Genomic DNA, 6661 nt, shown 5'->3' on the forward strand with positions numbered 1-6661 from the left:
AATAGTAATATACACCAGACATCACAGAAGGTAATATATAATAATATATAGTATAATATATAGTATTTTTGTAATAGTAATATACACCAGACATCACAGAAGGTAATATATAATAATATATAGTATATTATATAGTATTTTTGTAATAGTAATAAACGCCAGACATCGCAGAAGGTAATATATAATAATATATAGTATAATATATAGTATTTTTGTAATAGTAATATACGCCAGGCATCGCAGAAGGTAATATATAATAATATATAGTATAATATATAGTATTTTTGTAATAGTAATAAACGCCAGACATCGCAGAAGGTAATATATAATAATATATAGTATAATATATAGTATTTTTGTAATAGTAATATACGCCAGGCATCGCAGAAGGTAATATATAATAATATATAGTATAATATATAGTATTTTTGTAATAGTAATATACGCCAGGCATCGCAGAAGGTAATATATAATAATATATAGTATTTTTGTAATAGTAATATACGCCAGGCATCGCAGAAGGTAATATATAACCCAGTTGTGTTACTTCTGCAGGTAATAAAAGGTGTATTTTCTGTTACCTTCAGGTGTACGTGGAGCTGCGGTTCACCCTGAGAGACTGTAACTCCATCCCTTGGGTGTCCGGTACCTGCAAGGAGACCTTTAACCTCTTCTCCCTCCAGACAGACGAACCGCATCCCGCCGCCACGCACTTCAGACCTGCCGACTACGCCAAGGTTTAGTTTTATACAATCCTATTGGTTTTCTTTTTTTTACTTTTTAGTCCATTTTTGTTTTAAAACTCTTATTTGAACACGTTCTCATTTACAGCAACGACCTGGGGGATAGTTACAGGGGATGAATGAGCTAATTGGATGCTGGGGATTATTAGGTGGCCGTGATGGTATGAGGGCCAGATTGGGAATTTTAACCAGGACACCAGGGGGTTAACACCCCTTTACTCTTACGATAAATACAATGGGATCTTTAATGACCTCAGAGAGTCTGGACACCCGTTTAACGTCACGAACGAAAGATCCCACCCTACTACGTAGGAACAATGTCCCCAGTCACTGCCCTGGAACATTGTGGATCTCCTTAGACCAGAGGGAAGAGCGCCCCCTACTGGCCCTCCAGCACCCCTTCCACCAGCACCTGGTCTCCCATCCAGGGACCGACCAGGACCAACCCTGCTTGGCTTCTGAGTCAAGCCAGCGGTGGGATTCAGGAGTGGGATGCTGCTGGCTTTTTTTTTCTCACTTATTGGACTTTTTGACTCGTTATGTATTTGACGTAGAGTTCTTCCCTTTCATATACGTTCTTATTAGACAGTTTTTATAGTTGTTACGGTTTAAGAGGAGAGCTTGTAAGCGTTTAATTGTACTGTGACAGTACTACGCAGGTGTATATCCTGTGACGAAAAACATATTGGATATGATTTGATTTTGAAGGTGGACACCATTGCTGCCGATGAGAGCTTCACACAGACGGACCTGGGCGACCGCGTTCTCCGCCTCAACACGGAGGTCAGTTTGGTTGAATGTTATATTCGTTTCATTCTTATACCTCTTTTGTCTCCTTGTTTTTCTCTCGCGATATTTATAACTACTTTTTTTAAATTTTTTATTATATTTTCATTAGAATTGTATTTATTTTTTTTCTTCTTTGATCAGGGTTTACACAAACAATAAAACAATGTGTACTAGACAGACTGAGTACAGGGAATCAGGAAATACAGTGAAAATGATGACCTGAAAGGAGGAGTCATGCAATTAAAAGACAGCAGTATATGGGAGTCTTTCTACATACGACCACATATTTAACAAGGCAAGTCACTTCAGAACAAATTCTTATTTACAATGACGGCCTAGGAACACTGGGTTAACTGCCTTGTTCAGGGGCAGAACGATGGATTTTTGCCTTGTCAGCTCGGGGATTCGATCTAACAACCTTTCGGTTACTAGTCCAACGCTCTAACCACTAGGCTACCTACCCCCTCTACACTCTAACCACTAGGCTACCTGCCTCTACACTCTAACCACTAGGCTACCTGCCTCCTCTCCACTCTAACCACTAGGCTACCTGCCGCCTCTACACTCTAACCACTAGGCTACCTGCCTCCTCTACACTCTAACCACTAGGCTACCTGCTGCCTCTACACTCTAACCACTAGGCTACCTGCCTCCTCTACACTCTAACCACTAGGCTACCTGCCTCCTCTACACTCTAACCACTAGGCTACCTGCCTCCTCTACACTCTAACCACTAGGCTACCTGCCTCCTCTACACTCTAACCACTAGGCTACCTGCCGCCTCTACACTCTAACCACTAGGCTACCTGCCGCTACACTCTAACCACTAGGCTACCTGCCTCCTCTCCACTCTAACCACTAGGCTACCTGCCGCCTCTACACTCTAACCACTAGGCTACCTGCCGCCTCTACACTCTAACCACTAGGCTACCTGCCTCCTCTACACTCTAACCACTAGGCTACCTGCCTCCTCTACACTCTAACCACTAGGCTACCTGCCACCTCTACACTCTAACCACTAGGCTACCTGCCTCCTCTACACTCTAACCACTAGGCTACCTGCCTCCTCAACACTCTAACCACTAGGATACCTGCCGCCTCCACACTCTAACCACTAGGCTACCTGCCTCCTCTCCACTCTAACCACTAGGCTACCTGCCGCCTCTACACTCTAACCACTAGGCTACCTGCCTCCTCTACACTCTAACCACTAGGCTACCTACCCCCTCTACACTCTAACCACTAGGCTACCTGCCTCTACACTCTAACCACTAGGCTACCTGCCTCCTCTACACTCTAACCACTAGGCTACCTACCCCCTCTACACTCTAACCACTAGGCTACCTGCCTCCTCTCCACTCTAACCACTAGGCTACCTGCCGCCTCTACACTCTAACCACTAGGCTACCTGCCTCTACACTCTAACCACTAGGCTACCTGCCTCCTCTACACTCTAACCACTAGGCTACCTACCCCCTCTACACTCTAACCACTAGGCTACCTGCCTCCTCTCCACTCTAACCACTAGGCTACCTGCCGCCTCTACACTCTAACCACTAGGCTACCTGCCTCCTCTACACTCTAACCACTAGGCTACCTGCCTCCTCTACACTCTAACCACTAGGCTACCTACCCCCTCTACACTCTAACCACTAGGCTACCTGCCTCCTCTCCACTCTAACCACTAGGCTACCTGCCGCCTCTACACTCTAACCACTAGGCTACCTGCCTCCTCTACACTCTAACCACTAGGCTACCTGCCTCCTCTACACTCTAACCACTAGGCTACCTGCCGCCTCTACACTCTAACCACTAGGCTACCTGCCGCTACACTCTAACCACTAGGCTACCTGCCTCCTCTCCACTCTAACCACTAGGCTACCTGCCGCCTCTACACTCTAACCACTAGGCTACCTGCCGCCTCTACACTCTAACCACTAGGCTACCTGCCTCCTCTACACTCTAACCACTAGGCTACCTGCCTCCTCTACACTCTAACCACTAGGCTACCTGCTGCCTCTACACTCTAACCACTAGGCTACCTGCCTCCTCTACACTCTAACCACTAGGCTACCTGCCTCCTCTACACTCTAACCACTAGGCTACCTGCCTCCTCTACACTCTAACCACTAGGCTACCTGCCTCCTCTACACTCTAACCACTAGGCTACCTGCCACCTCTACACTCTAACCACTAGGCTACCTGCCTCCTCTACACTCTAACCACTAGGCTACCTGCCTCCTCAACACTCTAACCACTAGGATACCTGCCGCCTCCACACTCTAACCACTAGGCTACCTGCCTCCTCTCCACTCTAACCACTAGGCTACCTGCCGCCTCTACACTCTAACCACTAGGCTACCTGCCTCCTCTACACTCTAACCACTAGGCTACCTACCCCCTCTACACTCTAACCACTAGGCTACCTGCCTCTACACTCTAACCACTAGGCTACCTGCCTCCTCTACACTCTAACCACTAGGCTACCTACCCCCCTCTACACTCTAACCACTAGGCTACCTGCCTCCTCTCCACTCTAACCACTAGGCTACCTGCCGCCTCTACACTCTAACCACTAGGCTACCTGCCTCTACACTCTAACCACTAGGCTACCTGCCTCCTCTACACTCTAACCACTAGGCTACCTACCCCCTCTACACTCTAACCACTAGGCTACCTGCCTCCTCTCCACTCTAACCACTAGGCTACCTGCCGCCTCTACACTCTAACCACTAGGCTACCTGCCTCCTCTACACTCTAACCACTAGGCTACCTGCCTCCTCTACACTCTAACCACTAGGCTACCTGCCGCCTCTACACTCTAACCACTAGGCTACCTGCCGCTACACTCTAACCACTAGGCTACCTGCCTCCTCTCCACTCTAACCACTAGGCTACCTGCCGCCTCTACACTCTAACCACTAGGCTACCTGCCGCCTCTACACTCTAACCACTAGGCTACCTGCCTCCTCTACACTCTAACCACTAGGCTACCTGCCTCCTCTACACTCTAACCACTAGGCTACCTGCCGCCTCTACACTCTAACCACTAGGCTACCTGCCTCCTCTACACTCTAACCACTAGGCTACCTGCCTCCTCTACACTCTAACCACTAGGCTACCTGCCTCCTCTACACTCTAACCACTAGGCTACCTGCCTCCTCTACACTCTAACCACTAGGCTACCTGCCTCCTCTACACTCTAACCACTAGGCTACCTGCCTCCTCTACACTCTAACCACTAGGCTACCTGCCTCCTCTACACTCTAACCACTAGGCTACCTGCTGCCTCTACACTCTAACCACTAGGCTACCTGCCTCCTCTACACTCTAACCACTAGGCTACCTGCCTCCTCTACACTCTAACCACTAGGCTACCTGCCTCTACACACTAACCACTAGGCTACCTGCCTCTACACTCTAACCACTAGGCTACCTGCCTCTACACTCTAACCACTAGGCTACCTGCCTCTACACTCTAACCACTAGGCTACCTGCCTCCTCTACACTCTAACCACTAGGCTACCTGCCTCCTCTACACTCTAACCACTAGGCTACCTGCCTCCTCTACACTCTAACCACTAGGCTACCTGCCGCCTCTACACTCTAACCACTAGGCTACCTGCCTCCTCTACACTCTAACCACTAGGCTACCTGCCTCCTCTACACTCTAACCACTAGGCTACCTGCCGCCTCTACACTCTAACCACTAGGCTACCTGCCGCCTCTACACTCTAACCACTAGGCTACCTGCCTCCTCTACACTCTAACCACTAGGCTACCTGCCTCCTCTACACTCTAACCACTAGGCTACCTGCCGCCTCTACACTCTAACCACTAGGCTACCTGCCGCCTCTACACTCTAACCACTAGGCTACCTGCCTCTACACTCTAACCACTAGGCTACCTGCCTCTACACTCTAACCACTAGGCTACCTGCCTCTACACTCTAACCACTAGGCTACCTGCCTCCTCTACACTCTAACCACTAGGCTACCTGCCTCCTCTCCACTCTAACCACTAGGCTACCTGCCTCCTCTACACTCTAACCACTAGGCTACCTGCCGCCTCTACACTCTAACCACTAGGCTACCTGCCTCCTCTACACTCTAACCACTAGGCTACCTGCCTCCTCTACACTCTAACCACTAGGCTACCTGCCGCCTCTACACTCTAACCACTAGGCTACCTGCCTCCTCTACACTCTAACCACTAGGCTACCTGCCGCCTCTACACTCTAACCACTAGGCTACCTGCCTCCTCTACACTCTAACCACTAGGCTACCTGCCGCCTCTACACTCTAACCACTAGGCTACCTGCCTCCTCTACACTCTAACCACTAGGCTACCTGCCGCTACACTCTAACCACTAGGCTACCTGCCGCCTCTACACTCTAACCACTAGGCTACCTGCCTCCTCTACACTCTAACCACTAGGCTACCTGCCTCCTCTACACTCTAACCACTAGGCTACCTGCCACCTCTACACTCTAACCACTAGGCTACCTGCCGCCTCTACACTCTAACTGTGTAGAGGCACAGCCACGACCCAGACATACTGTAACACAACACAGCCACGTCTCTGACATAAGTGTAAAAACGTTTATTACTACAAAACTCTTTCAGAAAATGAAAATGTTTTCAAAATATGGACTCTTAGGGTAGAGGCCTCAGCCACCATCTTTACGGAGCCATGTTGAATCTGTGCTCCCTATTACTACCGTTATAATAGATGCTGTTTGAGAGGAGAGATCATGTCATTGTGTAGCCTTCGCTCTACTGTAAGCATATGACAAATGAAACGTTCATTTGATTTGAGGTAAGAGAGGTCGGCCCCGTGACCCGGAAGGGCTTCTACCTGGCGTTCCAGGATGTGGGGGCGTGCATCGCTCTGGTATCCGTCAAGGTGTTCTATAAGGTATTGTGATGTTTATGTATTATATCTATCTATCTATCTATCCATATATATCTGTCTGTCTGTCTGTCTGTCTGTCTGTCTGTCTGTCTGTCTGTCTGTCTGTCTGTCTGTCTGTCTGTCTGTCTGTCTGTCTGTCTGTCTGTCTGTCTGTCTGTCTGTCTGTCTGTCTGTCTGTCTGCAGTGGCTTGCGAAAGTATTCATCCCCTTGGCA

The 6661-nt window shown here is 48.6% G+C and overlaps 1 protein-coding gene across 1 annotated transcript; it reads left to right on the forward strand.

Annotated features, from left to right (window-relative positions):
- Positions 1-581: 581 nt before the first annotated feature.
- Positions 582-6459, forward strand: LOC123728077 (ephrin type-A receptor 6-like; the record flags this gene model as incomplete). Its single annotated transcript, XM_045698628.1, has 3 exons — positions 582-737; positions 1452-1526; positions 6352-6459. Coding segments are annotated over 3 exons (339 nt in total), but the record flags the coding sequence as incomplete, so codon positions are not given.
- Between the last annotated feature and the right edge of the window lie 202 nt (positions 6460-6661).

This window comes from Salmo salar, chromosome ssa17 (genome assembly GCF_905237065.1).
Source record: "Salmo salar chromosome ssa17, Ssal_v3.1, whole genome shotgun sequence".
NCBI classification, from domain to species: Eukaryota; Metazoa; Chordata; class Actinopteri; order Salmoniformes; family Salmonidae; genus Salmo; species Salmo salar.